The sequence below is a fragment of the Gopherus flavomarginatus genome, chromosome 12 (genome assembly GCF_025201925.1).
Source record: "Gopherus flavomarginatus isolate rGopFla2 chromosome 12, rGopFla2.mat.asm, whole genome shotgun sequence".
Lineage (NCBI taxonomy): Eukaryota > Metazoa > Chordata > Testudines > Testudinidae > Gopherus > Gopherus flavomarginatus.
The window spans coordinates 701,546-721,069 of NC_066628.1; the positions used below are offsets into that span (position 1 = coordinate 701,546).

The 19,524-nt window shown below is 59.0% G+C and overlaps 3 protein-coding genes across 25 annotated transcripts in view; 2 read left to right on the forward strand and 1 right to left on the reverse strand.

The window, feature by feature from the left end:
* Window positions 1-19,524, forward strand: part of LOC127032759 (HLA class II histocompatibility antigen, DR alpha chain-like) — a 414,007-nt gene that overhangs the window by 273,507 nt on the left and 120,976 nt on the right. Inside the window, exons 3-5 of one of the 8 annotated variants that reach the window (XM_050920298.1) lie at window positions 1,702-1,959; window positions 2,491-2,772; window positions 3,059-3,213. The exons of 1 other annotated variant lie outside the window; for it this stretch is intronic. In XM_050920298.1, the coding sequence (XP_050776255.1) occupies window positions 1,702-1,959; window positions 2,491-2,772; window positions 3,059-3,213 (695 nt within the window). Of the gene's footprint in view, window positions 1-1,701; window positions 1,960-2,490; window positions 2,773-3,058; window positions 3,214-4,322; window positions 4,542-4,725; window positions 5,114-19,524 lie in introns of those variants that run through there. 6 more of the 8 variants (XR_007768904.1, XR_007768908.1, XR_007768906.1 and 3 more) reach the window with 6 other exon arrangements.
* The window catches only part of LOC127032762 (DLA class II histocompatibility antigen, DR-1 beta chain-like), a 287,605-nt gene that overhangs the window by 152,476 nt on the left and 115,605 nt on the right, over window positions 1-19,524 (reverse strand). The window lies entirely within an intron of this gene.
* Window positions 1-19,524, forward strand: part of LOC127032760 (HLA class II histocompatibility antigen, DR alpha chain-like) — a 172,300-nt gene that overhangs the window by 31,800 nt on the left and 120,976 nt on the right. Inside the window, exon 1 of one of the 2 annotated variants that reach the window (XM_050920304.1) lies at window positions 219-343. The exons of the other annotated variant lie outside the window; for it this stretch is intronic. Within the exon in view, the coding sequence (XP_050776261.1) occupies window positions 262-343 (82 nt within the window). The 5' untranslated portion in view covers window positions 219-261. Of the gene's footprint in view, window positions 1-218; window positions 344-19,524 lie in introns of those variants that run through there. 2 annotated transcript variants of the gene reach the window in all.

The window sequence follows — 19,524 nt, forward strand, 5'->3', positions numbered from 1 at the left end:
TTATCCTGACTCGTGACACAATCCTGCGAGCCAGGAACCCTGAATTTCTTCATCTCCTGTCTGGGAGGCTCAGCGCTGCTGCTCTGCCCGGTAACAGCCTGGTCAGCGCAGGGATTTCTGCCATTGGGTGTGGGCCCCTGGGCCGGGCTCCCCTGGCCAATGCCAGGCACTGCCCCCAGCTGTGCTCTCCCGGGTGTGACGTGCCCCCCCGACCCCCTAGTGCTGCCGGCCCTGCACCCAGCCCAGTGCCGGGGAGAGGAGATGGGCGCAGGACGGGACGTCCCCATGGCCCAGCTGGCCCTGCTCACGCTGCTGGCCCTGCCGGGTGCTGGGGCAGTGACAGGTACGGGTGGGGCAGGGACTGTGACACCTGGGCGAGGGGAGGGGCAGCTTCACCCCCATAGCGCCCGGCTCCCCCCCAGAGATGAAACAATGGGGGGGGCTCATGGGGGGAGCCAGCTTTGGCGGGAGCTGCAGGGAGGAGGGTCTCATCCAATAGTAGGCAGGGGATGGGGTGGGCAGGGCAGGAAGTGGGGGCTGATCTGGATGGGGTGGAGGGAGGGGGGTCTCATCCCCATGGCAGGGAGGGGGGAGAGGAGGCTGGTGCAGGAGCAGCAGAGGGATCGTGGGGAAGTGACTGTGGTTTGGGTAGAACACAACTCTGCCCTAGGGGTGCAGCCCCCTTCCCTACAGGGACTCAGGGGCTGATCCCCCCAGGGGGGCACCAGGCACAGGGGAGATGGGGGGAACGTTCCCCAAAGAGCCGCGCCAGGGCCAGACCCTGCTGAGCACTGAGTGTGTCAGTGCAGAGCAGGGAGCCCCTGACCCCGCTCCCCGGCCTGGCCCCATTGTCCCCCTTCCCCCCAGGGCTCAGACCCACGGGCTGGGGGGGGCTCTGTGGGGCCGACTCTCCTTGGCTAGTGGTGGCGGGTTCCCTCTTTTGCAGTCGGTCGGTGAGATCCTGCCGGGCGAGCTGGGGTCAGCGAATGACTCCCTAGAATGCAGGTGCCCAGCTCCCTTGGGCCCTGGGGACTCCCAGCCTGGAGCCAGACCTCTCCCCCTTGGAGTGTGTCTGACCCCCCAGCGCAGCTTTAATGTCTCTGGCTGGGGAGTTCCAGGGTCTCCCAGTGATCGACCCTGCGGGGTGAGTGGCAGGGGCCAGAGACTGAAATTGCCCCAAGAACCAGGACATGGTGACTCTGGGACACGGAACCAGCCCCACGCACAGACGGGAGAATGAAATGTCCTGCAGCTGCAGCCTCCAACTCCCCCCAGGAGCTGCTTTGGCTGGTTCACGTCCCCACTTGCCAGCGGAGCCGGGTTTGCTCTGGTCACTGCTCGGCTGGGAGACGTGACTGGAAACCAGGGAACTGAGCAGGGGTCAGCAGGGGGGTCTCTGCTCTCTCAGTCCTTGCACCAGGGCAGCCCTAGGGGGCCTGTGCTGGAGGCAGGGGCAGGGGCAGGGGCAGGGACGGGGACGCTTTCCCCTGGCAGTCAGTGCTGGCCCCAGAGCCCCACCGCGATGCTGGGGGGCACCGTGCTCCATGCATCTGCCTTCCCCTGACACCGGGGAGCCCTAGTGTGAATGTCACAGCCCGGGAGCTGGGGGGCTGCACTGCTGGGGGAAGCGCTGAGACCCCCTCCGCCGGGGTGAGGAGCAGCCCCCCCAGGTGGCCGGTACTGACGTCCGTCTCCCCGCAGCGGAGAACATGCTCTCCCAGGTGGCCTTCTACCAGCGCACGGACCCAGCCCAGCGGGAGGCCGGGGAGTTCATGTTCGAGTTCGACCAGGACGAGATCTTCCACGTGGACCTGGAGAGGAAGGAGACCGTCTGGCGCCTGCCCGACTTCGGCAAGTTCACCAGCTTCGAGGCGCAGGGCGCCCTGGGCAACATGGCCGTGCTGAAGAAGAACCTGGAGATCATGATCCAGAGGTCCAATCGCACGCGGGCCCAGACCGGTACGGCATGGGGGTGTGGGGGCACCTTTCCCGCCAGGGGCCTGACCTGTCCCCCGACCTTCCCCACCAGGGACCTGAGCCCTCCCCCCACCTTTTTATCCAGAGACCCCTTCTGTCTCTGCCCCACGGTCCCCTGCTCACACACCCACCCAGCCCAATACCAGACCCCCCTCAGCTCCCCCTCCAGTCCCTGAGGGATTCTCTCCCCTGCCCCTTGTGCCCCATGAGCCGTCAGTGCAGGGAGCTGGGACAGCCCCGGTGATGCCCCCACAGTCCTGGGGAGAGACCCTGAGCTGGAGCGTGAGCACCAGGGACTGGCTGGCTCAGGGGCAGGCAATGGGGCAGGGGTCTGTCCCCTCTGGGGGGCGCTGGCTCTGATCCAGCCCCAGGGCATGTACTGGCTGGATCGGGGGGCAGGGAATGGGGCAGGGGCCTGTCCCCTCTGGGTGGCGGTGGCTCCGATCCGGCCCCAGGGCAGGGACTGGCTGGCTCGGGGCAGGCAATGGGACCCACTAACCCCTGTCTCCCCAGTGCCCCCTGAGGTGACCGTGTTCCCCGAAGACCCCGTGGAGCTGGGGGAGCCCAACGTCCTGATCTGCTTTGTGGACAAGTTCTCCCCACCGGTGCTCAGCGTGACGTGGCTGAAGAACGGGCAGGAGGTGACGGGGGGCGTCTACGAGACCGACTTCTACCCCCGCCAGGACAACTCTTTCCGCAAGTTCTCCTACCTGCCCTTCCTCCCCAGCCAGGGCGACTTCTACGACTGCCGAGTGGAGCACTGGGGGCTGCCCGAGCCCTTCACAAAGCACTGGGGTGAGGCTGGGGCGCCAGGGGACCCCGCTGGGCACAGGGCTGGGAGCCAGGACTCCTGGGTTCTCTCCTAGCTCTGGGTCGGGAGTGGGGGCTGGTGGTTAGAGCAGGGGGGCTGGGAGCCAGAACACCTGGGTTCTCTCCCAGCTCTGGGAGGGGTGTGGGTGCTGGTGTATTAGAGCAGGGGGGGCTGGGAGCCAGGACTCCTGGGTTCTATCCCAGCTATGGGAGGGAGGTGTGGGAACAGCCCCCCTCAATCCATGCCCCGTCCCTCTCCCCCTCTCTCCAGAAGCCCAGGTGCCCACCCCCGTCCCCGAGACCACAGAGACCCTGGTGTGCGCCCTGGGCCTGGCCGTGGGCATCATCGGCATCATCGCAGGCACCATCCTCATCATCAAGGGGATGAAGATGAACGCCGCCCGCAACCCGCGGGGCCCCTTGTGAGTAGCCGCTGCCCCCAGCCCCTGGGCCCAGCCAGCACCCCCTGGGGAGACCCCTCTGCCTGCTGTGCCCCACTAACCAGCCACTGCCCCTCCCCCACCCAGCACCCCCTGGGGAGACCTTCCCACCCGCTGTGCCCCCCCAGCCAGCCACAGCCCCTGGGCCCACCCAGCACCCTTTGGAGAAATCCCTGTTACAGAGTCCCTGGGCGATGCTCTGGAACTGCTTCCCACCAAGCCAGGCAGGACTTTGGGGAGCCTCCTCTCCCTTGGAGCAGACTGTCTGCAGGGCAAGAAGCTCCCACGTCTTCACCTCCTGGGTCTCTCCTTGGAGCATTCAGCATCCTCTGCCCCTCCGTGCGCTTCCCACAGCGAGCCCGCCCCCGCGGGGTCCTGGGGAAGCCACCGGGTTCTGCACCCCCACTTCACAGTAGATGTGACTCTCAGCCAGCCAGTAACACAGAGGTTTATTTAGACGACAGGAACATGGTCTAAAACAGAGCTTGTAGGTACAGACAACAGGACCTCCTTTAGTTAGGTCCATCTGGGTCCCCCAGGGAGGCCACAGCCCCGTTGGGAAGCCCAAGCCTCTTCGGGGCTCTCCTCCATTCCCCAGCTAGCTCCAAACTGAAAACTCCCCCCAGCCTCTCACGCAGCCTCCCCCTGGCTCCTCCTCCAGCCTTTGTGTCCTTTGTTCAGTGTCCCGGGCAGAGGTGTCACCTGGCCTCCAGCCTCCCTCCTGAGTTCTCAGGTTACATGCTCAGGTATCCTCCCTTCCCCAAGACAGCCAGTCCCTGCACAACTCCCCTGCAACCTTCCCAGGTCAATACTCCCCACTCAGCATTCACAGAACACAGCAAAAACATTCCCACTTTGTCACAATCCCGCCCACCTGCTGTGCCCATCCCTGCCACTCACCCTCTGGGCCCACCCAACACCCACTGGGAGACCCCCAACCCCTGTGCCCCCCAGCCAGCCACAGCCCCTGGGACCCCCCCAGCCCTACCCTGTGTCAATGGGAGACTCCCTGGGGGCACTGGGAACGGCCCTGATCCCTGCCAGCCTCACATCAGGGTCCAGGGCTCCTAGTAACTGACCCTCTTTACCTTTCAGATAAACGCGAGAAGGAGCCATTGCCCCCAAATCCCCCCGGTGCCTTCATGGGACCCACTCGCACCACCACCCACTGTCCCCACTCTGTGACGTTGGTGCCAGCTGCTGTACCCAGACCCTGGCCCCGTAACCGCGCTGAGCCAACAGGCTAGAGACTCACCAGCGAGCCAGCCCCTTGGGCTCCCCCCCTTCTCCGCACTCCTGTGCTGGGCTTGTGGGGGGGCACCTAGCCAGGGATAGGGCTGCTGTCCCGTGGGGCTGGGAATGGGGGGTCGCCCCTCGTCAGGGGGCAGCAGGGGAGAGGGCTGCTGCCCCGTGGGGCTGGGAATGGGGGGGTCGCCCCTCGTCAGGGGGCAGCAGGGCCCACAGGGCTGATCCAAACCCCACTGCTGTCATGGGGAAGGTTTCTCTTGACTCCAGTGGGTGCTGGATTGGGCCCCAAGCCCGGCCCCTATTGGCCAGAGGCTGCTGTCAGTCACCCCAGGTAAAGCCCCTCCAGCCATTACCCAGAAGGCTTTGGCCCTGATTCAGCCATTCCTGGTCAATGGGGTCCCTGTGGGGCAGGATCAGGCCCATGGCTAGGGGGACAGCCCCAGCGCCCGGTTAAAGGCCCCATCGCACCCGTGTGCCGCTCCCCCGGGGTCCAGCCCTGCTGAGCCCAGCACGGGGTCTGTGTGGGAAGGGCCCAGTCCCTGTACAGCCCCCGCCCTGTGTCCCGTGTGTGTCCACAACCCTGCGCCCCCGATCTCGCTCTGCAGCTTTGCTAACAGCAATAAAGTGGGTTTTTGGGACATTTTTTATTATTATTTAAAATCTCTGGCCAATCTGTGACATACACAACAGCACATCTGCCATCTGTCCAGGGGCACTAGGTTATAATGGGAGTTAATGGAGTTTGAGAGAAGGGTTAAGGAAGGGAGCCAGGACTCCTGGGTTCTCTCCCCAGCTCGGGGAGGGGAGGGGAGGGGAAGGGGGGCTTCTGGGTTAGAGCAGGTGGGGCTGGGAGCCAGGACTCCTGGGTTCTACTCCCGTTGCTGACACTGACTGACAGGGGCAATAAGTGTTTACTAATGGGCTTTTCAGCCCAGCAGCGAGAGGTCAAACAATCCGATGGCTGGAAGTTGAAGCCAGCCATGCTCAGGCTGGAACTAAGGTGCAGTTTTTACCAGTGAGGGGAATGAACCACTGGACGTTTCCCAAGGAGTGTGGTGGGTTCTACACCCCGGCAGTATTTGAATCACAATTGGCTGTTTTCTCTGAGATCTCCTCTAGGAGTTATCCTGGGGCAGGTCTCTGCACTGTGCTGGACCGGGGGTGAGATGAGACCGTCACATGGTCCCTTCTGGCCTTGGGCTCATCTACAAATAACCCAGGCAGTCTGTACATCTGGGAACCAAGGCCATGGGCCTCACAGGAGGGGCGGGTGGGTCTGTACCCTGGGCAGCAGTGACTGGACTGGACGTGGGGGTCACGGCAGAACCCAACTGAACACGAGCTCCCCGTGCATTGCTGAGGCTGGGGTGTGTCTGTCCTGCCACCAGACACCCTGGCTGGCCTGGGCCAGCTGTCTCGGGCTCATGAGGCTTGGGCTGTGCAGCTAAAATAATTTCATTATAGTGTCGACTTCCAGGCTCGAGCTGGAGCCAGGGCTCTGGGATCCTCCCATCTCGTGTGGCTTTACCCTGGACTCCAGCCCAGGCCTGGCAGTCGACACTGCAATGAAACAGCCCTGCAGCCGGAGCCCTGCGAGCCCATCAGCTGGCGCGGGCCAGTCGTGGGTGCCTAGTGCAATGTAGATGTACCCGAAGAGGGTGAATGTGACCCTGGGCTGTATAAACAGGAATATCAGGCAGGTGCAGGGAGATGGTGTCACCCCCATATACAGCCCTAGTGAGAGTGTCAGTGACTGCTGTGTCCTGGGCACTGCCCTGCAGAAAGGAGGCGGAAATGTTGGCGGGGTTCATAGAGAAGCCACAAGGATGAGTCAAGGACTGGAAAAACCTGCCATTTAGTGAGAGACTGAAGGGGCCCAGGCTGTGCCGTTCATCCAAGAGATGGTTCCTGGAGAGGAGATGTCTGGGAGCAGGGGGCTCTTTGATCGCACAGACAAAGCAAAACAAGAGCCAGTGGCTGGCAGCTGAAGTGAGACAACTTCAGATGAGAAATAAGGGACACACGTTTAACCAGGAGGGGCACTAACCGTTGGAGCAGCCGACTCAGGGACACGGTGGATTTGCCAGCACTTGGAGTCTGTACATCAGGCTGGGACGTCTCTTTCTAACAGACCCGCTCTAGCTCGACTACCAGATATGGGCTGGATGCTGGGATCCCTGGATGTGACTCTCTCGCTTGTGCAAGCAGGAGCTCAGACCAGATGCTCCAAACGGTCCCTCCCTTGGCAGCTCTGGCTCCATGACTGGGATGTGGGGTGACTCATAGATTCATAGACTCTAGGGCTGGAAGGGACCTTGAGAGGTCATCGAGTCCAGTCCCCTGCCCTCATGGCAGGACCAAATACTGTCTAGACCATCCCTAATAGACATTTATCTAACCTACTCTTAAATATCTCCAGAGATGGAGATTCCACAACCTCCCTAGGCAATCTATTCCAGTGTTTAACTACCCTGACAGTTAGGAACTTTTTCCTAATGTCCAACCTAAATCTCCCTTGCTGCAGTTTAAGCCCATTGCTTCTTGTTCTATCATTGGAGGCTAAGGTGAACAAGTTTTCTCCCTCCTCCTGATGACACCCTTTTAGATACCTGAAAACTGCTATCATGTCCCCTCTCAGTCTTCTCTTTTCCAAACTAAACAAACCCAATTCCTTCAGCCTTCCTTCATAGGTCATGTTCTCAAGACCTTTAATCATTCTTGTTGCTCTTCTCTGGACCCTCTCCAATTTCTCCACATCTTTCTTGAAATGCGGTGCCCAGAACTGGTGAGGGCCCCAGGGACATGGTACCAACTTTCAGGAGAGGCCAGCAGAGCGCTCCTGGCGATTACTGCCCCAGAAAGCTCCCTCCTGGGCCCTGGCTGGGGTATGGGAACTAACAGCACCAGGGAGAAAGCCCTGGAAATATAAAGGGGGGGGGAGGAACGACCAGGAGCTGCAGGGCAGCACTGGGGGTGGGGGCGGGTGGCAGTGGGGCGAACTGCAGACTGAACAGTGGTGGGGAGGGCAGGGCACGGGGGGGTGCCAGCAGGGTTGGGGGGGGCAGAGACAATGGTTGGCAGGGTCTCAGCCTCAGGGCACTGCCCAGGGTTGGGGTGTGGTGGGGGGTGGCTCTGGGCAGGGTGTAGCAGAGTCTGGGCTCAGGAAGGGGCCAGGATGTGGAGGTTCTGGGGTTACCCAGAGTCAGATGTGGGGCTTGGGGCTAGGGCTAGGGGTTCTGTGACGCAGGAGGGAGTGGGGCGGATTGACCTGGGAATGTCGTCTTGTTTTACTGGGACTGTCTGCATGGGGGATGGGAGAGCAGGGGGTGACTTTAGAGGAGGGGTGGTACCTGAGCCTGTAACCTGAGCGGGGAGGGTGGGGGCACGAGGTGACACCTTCAGCAGGGAAACTGGACAAAGGAGAGGAGGAGCGGGGGGGGGAGCCTGCTGGAGGGGTTTTGGTTTCAGTTTTGGGCTGGCTGGGAAGAGGCAGGAACCCCGAGTCTGGGGTCTAAGCTCCCTGCCCCCCAGAGGGACCTGGCTGAGGGGTCCTGCTTGTACCTACAAGCCCTGCTTGGGACTGCGTTCCTGTCGGCTAATAAACCTTCTGTGTCACCGGCTGGCTGAGAGTCCCGGGGAATTGCAGGAAGTGGGGGTGCAGGGCCTGACTCCCCCACACTCTGTGACAGATTGGCACACAGGACAGAGTCTAGAGGGGTCAGGGGTTAGCTGTGGTGGGGCCTGGGACTGATGAAGGAGCTGGGATGGGGGAGTTCAGGGAGCACACAGGGCAGGGTCTGGAGGGGTCAGGGGTTACCCAGGGTGGGGCGGGGATGTAGGGCTGGGGGAGGAGTTGGAATGGGGGGTTCAGGAGCACACAGGGCAGGGTCTGGCAGGGTCAGGGGTTACCCAGGGGGGAAGACTGAGGGGGGGTGGGATTGAGGGGCTCAGGATCACACAGGACAGGGTCTGGAGGGGTCAGGGGTTACCTGGGGGGGCATAGGGCTGAGGGGGGGCTGGTATTGGGGGGTTCAGGAGCACACAGGACAGGGTCTGGCCGGGTCAGGGGTTACCTGGGGGGGCATAGGGCTGAGGGGGGGCTGGTATTGGGGGGTTCAGGAGCACACAGGACAGGGTCTGGCAGGGTCGAGGGTTACCCGGGGGGGGGGTAGGGCTGAGGAGAGGCTGGGATTGGGGGGCTCAGGAGCATACAGGACAGGGTTGGAGGGGTCAGGGGTTACCCGGGGGGGAAGACTGAGGCGGGGCTGGGATTGGGGGGCTCAGGATCACACAGGACAGGGTCTGGAGGGATGAGGGGTTACCCAGGGTGGGGTGAGGATGTACGGCTGGGGGACGAGTTGGAATGGGGGGATCAGGGAGAACACAGGACAGGGTCCGGCAGGGTCAGGGGTTACCTGGGGCAGGGGCTGGGGCTGAGGGAGTGGCTGGGATTCAGGAGGGTCCAGCAGGTCAGGGATCACAGGGCTGCAGGGCACTGGTTGCCCTATGCCAGGGCGCAGGGAGGCTGCTGTCCCTCCAGCCAGCCGGGGTGTCTCTGCAGCTCGGGGCGGCCCTGTCCCCTGGGCCAGGGATGGAGCAGACACGGCTCTTGCAGATCCCAGACCCAGCTCTCGCTGCAGCAGTTTCACCTGGTAACTGGTGACCCAGTGGCCCCAGGACCTGCGATTGGTTCTTCTGGATCCACACCTGGTGCCCGGAAAGTCCCTGGCAAAGCCGCGGGTCCCAGGAGCATGTGCCAGGGAACCGAGCCTGGGAGAGTTCCTGGTGCCGGCCCAGCGCAGGGAATGGGGAGCAGCACCCAGTGCATCACGGAGTGGCAAGCGGCCCAGACTAGAGACACTGTGAGGGCAGCTAAGTCAGATAGGGCGGCTGGGCCAGCTCAGGAAATCCTGCCTGGACGCCCCCTTCCCTCAGAGAGAGGGATCCCCTCATTTCACACCCACCCAACCAAGGGGTTCCTGAACCTTCCCTTAGGGAAAGGATCCCCTGGCTCACAAATCCCCCAGCCCTAGGGCTCCCCCTTACAGCTCACAGACCCCTCACAAGCCACATTTCCACAGACATGGAAAAAGTTGTGCTCAGCAAGAAGCCATCCTGCTTGAAAGGAGATGTGGGAACAGTGATCGAACATTAAACAATCCATATACAAAGGATGGAAAAAAGGGGGAGTAAATGGCAACTAGTATGTTACCAGTCAACAAATACAGGTGATGGATAAGGGAAGCTAAAAGATTCAATGGCCATCAGGGTTAAGGATAATATAAAGACATTTTAAAACATATTAGGAACAAAAATACTCCTTGGTCAGGTATAGGTCCAATGCTCGATGCAGATGGTAAAACATTAAAGATGCAGAAAAGGCAGAAATGTCCCACAGCTATTCCTGCCTGTGTTTGGAGTGACGCAGGCGGCTGGGTCCATCCTGGAACAGAACATTTCCCATCTCTAGCAAAGGACGAGGTGAAGCAGCGTCTGCTAAACTCAGACACTTTCAAATCAACTGTCCTGGATCATTTACACCCAAGAGTCTCAAAGGAACTAGATGAGGGGAGCTTTGAGGTTAAACACAGCCCAAGGCCAGGCAGCCCTTCTGGGCATCTAGGACGCAGGTTGTACCTGTAGGACGGGGACTGCCTTGGAAAGCCATAACTCAGAGACAGGCTCAAGGGTCAGGGCAGATATCTGCCTCGCTGTGAATTTTCAGTGCAGGGCTGTGGCAAGGCGGGCCGAGCAGATCCTTAGCTGTATAAGCAGGAGAATATTGAGTAGAAATAGGGACGTGACCCTGCCTGTGTACGGTGCATTGGTGCAGAGATTGCTGTGTCCAGCTCTGGGGTCTGCACTTGAAGAGGGATGTGGAAATGCTGCAGCGAATTCAAAGGAGGGCGAGAAAAACGCTCCATGTCCACGGGCCGGGTAACAACCCTTAGGCGATGAGGCTAAGGGCTGAGGGGGCTGGTCACTGGGGCTAGGTCCTGGCCTCCAGACAGATCTGAGAGTGGGGCGGCTTCTGAGTCCTGCTGAGAAAGGCAGAACAAGAGCCGATGGCTGGAAGCTGAAGTCAGACAGAACTCGGTTTGAAATAAGGGGCTGTCTCCCAGCAGAGGGTGGTGACTGACACTGGAACAGCCCCTAGAGGAGGTGGGTGGCGATTCGCACCCTCGCGGAGTCTTTGAAACGAGATGGGATCTCTGCGTAAAAGATTTGCTTTAATCCAGCCTCCCTATAGCCTGTGTAATGGGGAGGGGTCGGGCTGGGTGGGTCCCTTCTGACCTCGGAGTATGTGAATCTGGGGTTCCCCCATCTGTCCCCTCCCTTCACAGGCCAGGGGAGAACAGGGTCACCTGCATTGCTCTCAGCATGTGTAACACTCAGACTACGGCTCTCATCCAACCTCAGGCATCAGGGCTTCAGCCAGTCACCTGTGGGGTCAGGAAGGGATTTGCTTCCCGAGACTCAGTTAGCCAGACATCTCTGGGGCTTTTCCTCTGAAGTGTCAGGGCTCATCCCAGCTGGAGACGGGGCACTGCATTGGGGGGTGATACTCTGAGCAGCTCCAGAGATTCTGTCTGGCTTTCATGCTGGGGGTCCCCAGATTGGGGGCAGGGAAGGAATCTCCCCCAGGACAGACAGGCAGAGCCCTTGGGGGGTTTCCCATTCCCCTGCAGTGCGGGGTATGGGTCACCGGCTGGGCTTAGCAGATCAGGTCCCTGCCTTTGCAGGGGTGTCAGCCCTTGGGGCCCCTTGGTCCCTCCTGGGCTCTGGCTGGGGCCACATCAGGGAGGGAAAGCTCAGTGGTTTGAGCATTGGCCTGCTAAACCCAGGGTTATGAGTTCAATCCTTGAGGGGGCCACTTAGGGATCTGGGGCAAAAATCGGTACTTGGTCCTGCTAGTGAAGGCAGGGGGCTGGACTCAATGATCTTTCGGGGTCCCTTCCAGCTCTAGAATATAGGTATATCTCCAATTATTTAAATAAATAAAAAAGCCTTGATCTGGCCATGGGTCGCTGGGCTGCAGGGGGACAGGCCGGACAATCCCATGGTCCCTGCTGCCCTGGCTGTCTATGGAGCTGTGCTGGGGGCCTGTTCCTGGTGGGTGTCACTCCTGGCCCAGCACCTGCTGCAGCTGGGGAAGCCTGGCCCTGATTCATCCAGCTGGGGGCTACCCTGAAGCCTGGGCCAGGCGCAGTATGTTCAGGAGCTGGGATACTAGGGTGAGGGGGACCCTGACCTTTGCCCTCCCACAGCGCTAGCCCCTCTTTAACCCAGGCCCCCAATCTGACCCATCACACCAGTGCTGGCAGCTGGCCCTGACCCCCAAGTGCCCCGGGGTGGGTGGGTGTCACGGAGTCACCGGGCGATGCTCTGGTACTGCTCCCCACCAAGCCAGTCAGGACTTTGGGGAGCCTCCTCTCCCTTGGAGCAGACTTGTTCAGGGCAAGAAGCTCACACGTCTTCACCTCCTGGGTCTCTCCTTGGAGCATTCAGCATCCTCTGCCCCTCCGTGCGCTTCCCACAGCGAGCCCGCCTCAGTGGGGTCCTGGGGGGGGCCACAGGGTCCTGCACCCCCACTTTGCAGTCAGACGTGACTCTCAGCCAGCCAGTAACACAGAGGTTTATTCGATGACAGGAACAGGGTCTAAAACAGAGCTTGTAGATACAGCGAACCGGACCCCTCGGCCGGGTCCATTCTGGGGGGTCAGTGAGCCAGACCCCCATGTCTGCCCTCAGCCAGCTCCAGACTAACAACCCCTCCAGCCCCTCCTCTCTGCTCAGCCCCTTTCCCGGGCCAGGAGGTCACCTGATCTCTTTGTCTCCAACACCTTCAGCTGGCACCTTTGCGGGGGGTGGGGGGGGGTCCAGGCCATCAGTTGCTAGGAGACAGAGTGTCAGGCATTTAGGGGCACTGGCCCTTTGCTCTGCAGCAATCACACCCCCTTAACCCACCACCTAGATATTAAGAACTGCCTAGGGGACACTGAGGCACCAACACAGAGTTCAGAGAAAACATTAAGAACATTCCCAGTTCGCCACAGAGGGTCCCACATCCCAGTTGCCCCCCGTGTCTAACACCCCCTCCCTGGTTAGCCCCCCATGGCTCTTGGTGCATCACCACACGGGCAGGGGACCGTTCCATGGCAGGGCCGGTGCCAGCGTCGGTCCCATCCCCGGCCCAGTGTCCCCCCATCCGCCCCCCGCCCTGCGCTGCGCCGCGCCCCGCCCAGCTCAACCGCGCCCTCGGGGCTTTCCCCAGACGCTCTCACGTCACCTTGAACTCAAGGAACCCCCCCTCTCCCAGCCAATCAGCGCGCGATTCCGGGACGCGTCATCGGTCTCCGGCAGATTCCAGCTGGGCCGGGCTGCCTGGGGCAAGTTGAGGGGCTGGGAGCACCCGGCGGGTTGGGCTGGTGACGGGGAGGGGGGCTGGGGATAGGGGGCAGCGGATCCCCCCCACAGGCTCAGTCCAGCCCCCACCCCGCCCCTCGGCAGGGAGCTGAGGTCAGTCGTCTGAGCCCAGCGGAGCTTTGCACAGACTGAAATCACACTCGGGGTGCGGGGGGCACCGGATCCCGAACTGCTGCCCCCCCCCAGGCCTGGCTTCCATGTCTGACTCCCCGACCCTGCTCTCCCCCAGTGCCCAGCTCGTCCCAGCACAGCCAGCCCCCGGCTCTGGGAGGGGATTGGAGTCCAGTGGGTTAGAGCAGACGGTGCTGGGAGCCAGGACTCCTGGGTTCAGTCCCCCCCTTTGTTATTACTGGGCTGTGTGCGCTGGGGGGTGAATCCCTCCCTGTCTGGGGCTCTGTTCCCAGCTGTGAGGTGGGTCTGACAATCCACTTGTGAACAGGGCCGGCTCCAGGCACCAGCGCAGGTGCTTGGGGCAGCCAATGGGGAAAGGGGCAGCACGTCTGGCTCTTCGGTGGCAGTTCGGCAGCAGGTCCCTCTCGGAGCAAAGGACCTGCCACCGAAGCAGCACCGCTGAGCTGCCGCCAAAATGCTGCTGATCACAGCTTTTTCTTTTCTTTTCTTTTTTTCCTGCTTGGGGCAGCAAAAAAGCTGGAGCCAGCCCTGCCTGTGTCTTGTCATCTTAGCTTGTAACCTCCCGAGGGCAGCGCCCATGTGTCTGGGCAGTGCCCAGCGCAACCCGGCCCCAATCCCAGCTGGGTCTGTGCAGCCCCTGGGCGGGGAATAGCTACCTCACGGGGGCAGGGAAGGGGACACAGGCCCTTTCCCATCTAGGGGGACGCCAGCTCCGATCCAGCCCCAGGTCTGGCTCTTCAGCTGCCTGCTCCAGTCTCTCCAAACCCACCCCTGGGCCAAGTGCAGCCAGTTTGTACGATCCCAATTCCCAGCCCCAGTAGCTGAGTGGTGCCCTCCAGGGTTTTCCCTGCACAGCCGGCTCCTGGCAACAGGAGGTGCTGGACACAGACGCTGGGCCCACGCACTGGGCTTTTGTCCTGGGGAGTTTGGGGTCGGGTCAGTCAGGGATCTGATGTAAACAGCCCATCGAGGGGCAGGAATCCCTGAGCAGCTCAGCCTGGCCAGGGGTCCATTTAACCTGGTCCCCATCTCTGACAGAGGCCAGTCCCAGCTGCTCCAGGGTGAGGGGCAGGAACCCCGCAGGGATGGGATAACCTGCCCTGGGAGAAGTTTAACCCTCAGTAGCTGGAATTCAGCTGCTGTCCCGCTGCAGCTGGTGTTTGCTCCCATCCCAATCCCTTCTTAACACGTACGGGATACTCTCACAGTCCATATACACTTCCAGTTCCTGTGTGAATCCTGCTGAGCTCCTGACCCCAATGAGAGCTTGTGGCAGTGAGTTCCACAGGCCAGAGGTGCATCTTTTCTTTTGCCAGCTTTACATTAGCCAGGATTCAATTTCACTGACTGTCCCCTCGTTCTTCTAGTAATTATTTCTAATACTGCGCTGTCTAGAGGTCCCAGACTCCCTGTTGTGCCAGGGGTTGTATGTACACCCCAGACTAAGACTTCAGCCTTGCTACTGTGCCAGGCACCTCCCAGACTCCCACAGCAGAGATCAGGGCCCCACTGTGCCAGGCGCTGCACAGACCTGGACTGAGACTGGGGCTGGATGGGGCCAGCTCTCCATGCGGGAAGCCCCCAGCAGCGTGAGGCTGACCCTGGGTCCAGTGTCTCAGTGCTGGGTCTCCACACGGGGGCCGAGTGACACTGCAGATGCCCAGGGTTTCAGTTCCCCCCCATCAGCCCTGCGCTGAGTAGAGTCCAGCTCTGGGGGAAGTGAAAGGGAGAAGCTGGTGGGTTCCAGGGCTCGGAGGGGAAGCGGCCCTGGCTGGGTGGTTCCCTCGGGCCAGGCAGCCCTGTGGCGGGAGAAGAGCCCCGCGTCATCTGTCCCCAGGGCAAGGAAAGTGCAGAGCCCAGGGCACACAGAGCCCCTCATCCCTGCTGGGGCAACCAGCCATTGCAACCGACAGGCCCCTGCATCAGAGCCAGTGCCCCCTAGATGGGAACGGCCCCATAGCTCACTGCCCTCTCTAGAGGAGAGAGGCCCTGTACCCCATCCCCCCCATGAACCAACCAGCCACTCCAATTCCCCTCCAGCCTGGAGCCATTTGGGCCTCATTCCTCTGTGGTAGAAAGCACAGATGATGTGTCTGAGATTAGGCCAGAAGTCCTGGCCCCCCTCCGTTCTATCTATTAGACCCCATTCCCCTCCCAGAGCTGGGGAGAGAACCCAGGAGTCCTGGCTCCTGGCCCCCTGCTCTAACCCACCAGGCCGCCCCCTCTGGGGGGATAGAACCCAGGAGTCCTGGCTCCCAGCTCCCCTGCTCTAATCCACCAGCCTCCGCTCCCCTCCCAGACCTGGGATAGCACCCAGGAGTCCTGGCTCCATGTCCTCCTGCTCAGACTCAAAGGCCAGAAGGGACCATTGTGATCATCTAGTCTGACCCCTGCACATCGCAGGCCACAGCCCCTCACTCACCCGCTCCTATAACAGACCCCGAACCTCTGGCTGGGTTACTGATGCCCTCAAACCATGGGTTAAAGGCGTCATGTGACAGAGACTCCACCATTGACACTAGTTTAAACCTGCTGTGACCCGTGTCCCAGGCTGCAGGGGAAGGCGAAACACCCCACTCCCTCCCCCCACCAGGGTCTCTGCCATCTGAGCTGGGGGAAAATTCCTTCCTGACCCCAAGTCTGTCTATCAGTTAGACCCTGAGCACGTGGGTGAGACCCACCAGCCAGCCCCTCCCCAGACTCCCCAGCCCACTCTGGTCACTGACCCCGCCCAACGAGCAGAGATCAGCGCGGGTGGCCAGGTTACCAGCAGGTGTTTTCCCGGGAGCAGGGACAGGATGCCCCTCGCTGGCTGCCACCAGCTGGAGCCGGAAGCCCAGGCCCCAGTAACAAGCCAGCCCCCAGGGTTACCGGGAGACAGCCCGGAACCCAGCAAAGGAAATAGCTGCCAGGCTGGCATGAGGGGGGATCCGACCATCCATAGGCAGCCCCTGCTGTGCAGATACCTGAGGAGGTCGGGGAGCTCAGACCCTGGGTGGGTTGCAGAGAGCTCTGTGCAATCCCTGTCTCTGACACCTGCCCCGTGCCTAGGATGGGTGAGATCCTGGCCAGGCTGGGGGGGCCCCGCTCCTGATCACGGCTGACCTCACTAACGGGCCCTGGCCTCAGAATACCCGGCTCGTTGGCATTTACCCCTGCCCCCAACCTCACTGAGGCTTTGCAGTTCCTGGTCCTGCTGTTTGGGCTGGGGGGGTCCCGGCTCCCTTCCAGCAGCCGGTAGCTCCGGTGTGGGGTGGGCTGGGGAGTGTCCCCTGGCATCGCTAGAGGGTGTTTGTATGTTAGTCAGACCTGGGCAGACAGTGGTTTCCCCAGGAATTGAAATTAGGGGGGGTGTTCAAATTTACAGGGGGGTGTCAGGACCGATGAGCTATATAAAAGAGATATGAATAAAGTAAATGTTTTGTTAGGCTAATGCAAATTTAACATAAGGATAATGCACATTACACCAAAACACATAACAGGTCTAGTTTTCTAACAAAAATATAATTTTTTTTAAAAGTATTTAATTTAAATTGACTTTTGAAAAGTAAGCCATCATGGGATAAGAGAGGCCTCTCATGGATCAGTAACTGGTTAAAAGATGGGAAACAAAGGGTAGGAATAAATGATCAGTTATCAGAATGGAGAGAGATAAACAGTGGTATCCCTGAGGGGTCAGTACTGGGGCTATTACTGTTCAACATACTCATAAATGATCTGGAAAAATGGGTAAACAGTGAGGTGGCAAAATCTGCAGATGATACAAAACTACTTAAGATAGTTAAGTCCCAGGCAGACTGTGAAGAGTTATAAAGGGGTCTCACAAAACTGGGTGACTGGGCAACAAAAATGGCAGATGAAATTCAGTGTTGATAAATGCAAAGTAGTGCACATTGGAAAACATCCTCACAACTATACATACAAAATGAAGGAATCTGAATTAGCTGTTCACAACGACTCCAAGATCTTTCTTGAGTGTTAATAGTTCTCTGAAAACATCCACTCAATGTGCAGGGGCAGTCAGTGATTCCCAACATTCTGTTTGCTTTTTTAAAAAGAACAGGAGTCCTTGTGGCACCTTGGAGACTAGCAAATTTATCTGAGCATAAGCTTTCCTGGGCTACAGCCCACTTCATCAGATATAGCCCACGAAAGCTTATGCTCAAATAAATTTGTTAGTCTCTAAGGTGCCACAAGTACTCCTGTTCTTTTTACAGATACAGACTAACATGGCTGCTACTCTGAAACCTTTGCTTTTTAAACAAAGGGATAGATAATAAGACAGAAGATATCATATTGCCTCTATATAAATCCATGGTACGTGTACACCTTGAATAGTGTGTGCAGATCTGGTCACCCCATCCCAGAAAAGATATATTGGAATTGGAAAAGATACAGAGGTGGGCAACTAAAATGATCAGGGGAATGAAACAGGAGGAGAGATTAAAATGACTGGGAACTTTCAGTTTAGAAAAGAGACGACTAAGGGGGGTTATGATAGAGGTCTATAAAATCTTGACTGGTGTGAAGAAAGTGAATAAGGAAATGTTAATTAATCCTTCACATAACACAAGAACTAGCAGTCACCCAATGAAATTAATAGGCAGCAGGTTTTTTTTAAAAAAAAAAAAGGAAGTACTTCTTCGCACAACATAAAGTCAACCTGTGGAACTCTTTGCCAGGGGATGCTGTGAAGACCAAAACTATAACAGGATTAAAAAAAGAACAAGATAAATTCCCGGAGAATAGGTCCATCAGTGGCTATTAGCCAGGATGGAGAGAGATGAGTGGCCTTAGCCTGTTGCCAGAAGCTGGGAATGGGCAACAGGGAATAGATCACTTGATGATTCCCTGTTCTGTTCATCCCCTCTGGGGCACCTGGCACTGGCCACTGTTGGCAGACAGGATACTGGGCTATATGCACCATTGGTCTGACCCAGTATTACCATTCTTATGTAAAAATTAATTATAGCATGTAACCCCTCTGCCAGGCTGAATTGATAGCAGCAAGGGCCGGGTTCAATACATAGGGGTCCCTTCCCTACAACGCAATGCAAAACCAGCTCGAGTCCCCACCCAGTGACCTGGGAAAATCTTACACACGCCCCTGGGTGCCTCGAAGAGGCAATACTTCCCCCTCTTGCAAGTACAGAGTCTCAATGTAGCAGAAAAGGTTTAATTACATGAGATAAACAACAAGCATTAAACTGGGGAAACACCTCAACTAGAGTTCATCGACCAAACCGTGAGCAAAGACCCATCCCAGGAAATTGGTCCGTGTCCTTTTCCCTGGGCTCATGAGTCCAGCAACCCCCAAATCACCACAAGACTCCAAAGTCCAATACCCCAAATGTCCCTAGAGTCCAGCAACCCAAAGATCCCCCACAGTCCCAAAAGTCCCACAACCCAAAAGTCTCTGTCCCGGTTCAGTGCAGCCCCAGAATTCAAGAGTCTATCTGCAGGGGGTTTTCCTGCCCCCCCACCGCAGGTAGAAAGGGGCACCTTACGTGGTCCGGGGCCAACTGCCCTGCCTCTCCGTAGGGTTCTGCTTCTGCCTTCTCCACGAACTGCTCCCCTCTACCAGCCGCTCCACTCTGCTCCTCCAGCCATCCCCACAAACTGCTCTACTTCACTCCGCCAGCCACTCTGCTCCACCAGCCATCCCATGATCCGCTCCAGCCGTCCCTGCAAACTGCTCAGCTCCACTCGCTCTGTGGGCCACTCCACCCATCCCATAGCTACTCCGCTCTGCCAGCCGCTCTGCTGCCACCAGCTGTCCCGTGATCCACTCCAGCCGTCCCCGCAACTGCTCCACTCCACCAGCTGCTCTGTTCCACAGTATAGCTTGAGGCTCCCCACTAGTTAGCACAGTACTCAGTGCTCTCAGCTCAGCAATTCCAGCTCTTTAGTGATTTCAACTAACAGTAGAGGAGCCCCAGTGCTAGTGCACCATTAGCCCAAAGTGAGTTCAGCTCAGTCACCTGTATTTAGGGAGCAGGAGCAGGAGCAGGAGCAGGAGCAGGAGCAGGAGCAGGAGCAGGAGCAGGAGCAGGAGCAGGAGCAGGAGCAGGAGCAGGAGCAGGAGCAGGAGCAGGAGCAGGAGCAGGAGCAGGAGCAGGAGCAGGAGCAGGAGCAGGAGCAGGAGCAGGAGCAGGAGCAGGAGCAGGAGCAGGAGCAGGAGCAGGAGCAGGAGCAGGAGCTCAGACACACATTCTCTCTCTCCATTCACTGGGTTTTGGAACCCATGTCCCTTGTCTAGCAAGTTCTATTTAGTTGATAGTGAAACCCTTTATCATAAAACAGTTTCATAGTTCCTCATTTACTTAATCAGGGTGACAACACTTTATTCCTCCTGCCCCAATAACAAAGAAATTGGGGATCCCACAGCTGTGAAAGTGACCATTTTAGGCTGCCGTGGCTATGCTAGGCTGGGTGGGTGTGCCTATGCAAACAAGCTCAGCCCCTGAAATTCTTTTCCACACTCGCCATA